Source organism: Myotis davidii, unplaced genomic scaffold (genome assembly GCF_000327345.1).
Source record: "Myotis davidii unplaced genomic scaffold, ASM32734v1 scaffold807, whole genome shotgun sequence".
In the NCBI taxonomy this organism is placed as follows: Eukaryota; Metazoa; Chordata; class Mammalia; order Chiroptera; family Vespertilionidae; genus Myotis; species Myotis davidii.
In genome coordinates this window covers 521,690-522,488 of record NW_006298272.1, presented here as the reverse complement: position 1 = coordinate 522,488, position 799 = coordinate 521,690, and the positions used below count along the sequence as shown (strand labels likewise).

The following is a 799-nucleotide window of genomic DNA, read 5'->3' as shown; positions in this document are numbered from 1 at the left end:
GACCCAGCCCCCACGGGACCCAGCCCCCACAGGACCCAGCCTGGGCGGAACCCAGCACCCATAGGACCCAGACTGGGCGGGACCCAGCCCCCACGGGACCCAGGGCCGGGCTCCTGGCTTGGGGCTGGAACACGTGAGAACAGTGTCAGCGGACATGACCGCTGCTTTAGAGCAGTGGGGGCTTTCTCCCCATGCTCCCTCCATCACAGGCTCCATCAATGCCTCCTCTGGATGAGCTTCCGCTTAAAAACATGCTTAGGGGGCCCGGCCGGTGTGGCTCAGTGAATGAGCATCGACCTATGAACCAGAAGGTCACAGGTCGATTCTTGGTCAAGGGCACAGGCCCAGGTTGTGGGCTCCATCTCCAATGGGGGGTGTGTCTTCCTCTCTGGAATCAGTGAAAACATATCTTTAAAAAACAAAACAAGAGCCATTCTCAGGGGGATGAATGGTCATGGTCAGGGCCTCCTCCTTCGCCCCCCGCCCCCAAATACCACGTGCAGGCGCGCATATACAGTGCGATTAAAACTTCGTCTAGGGGACGCCCCTCGCCTAGGGGACACGCCTCACCCAGCGCGAGCTTGGCCATCTGCAGGCTGCTGAGCCAGGACTCCTTGCAGGCGGGCGTGAAGGTGCTGAACACGGCCGTGTACCTGTGTGGACGCCCCACTTGCAGAAGAGGCTACTTTCCGAGAAGCCGGTGGCCCCTACGATCTGCCCGATCACGTGCACTTCAGCCATAGCCCTGAGAGGGTAAAAACAGAGTCACAGCCCTGTGAGGTCAGTGAACTTTTATTTC

At 59.7% G+C, this 799-nt stretch overlaps 1 protein-coding gene across 1 annotated transcript in view; it reads right to left on the bottom strand.

The window, feature by feature from the left end:
• Nucleotides 1-799, bottom strand: part of ARHGEF10 (Rho guanine nucleotide exchange factor 10) — a gene marked incomplete at its 3' end in the record, with an annotated part of 48,113 nt that overhangs the window by 12,863 nt on the left and 34,451 nt on the right. The window contains exons 19-20 of the mRNA XM_006773930.1: nt 791-799; nt 571-669 (exon numbers count right to left, since the gene is read on the bottom strand). The exon at nt 791-799 is cut by the window's right edge and continues 94 nt beyond it. Coding sequence (XP_006773993.1) covers nt 571-669; nt 791-799 — 108 coding nt within the window. The remainder of the gene's footprint in view (nt 1-570; nt 670-790) is intronic.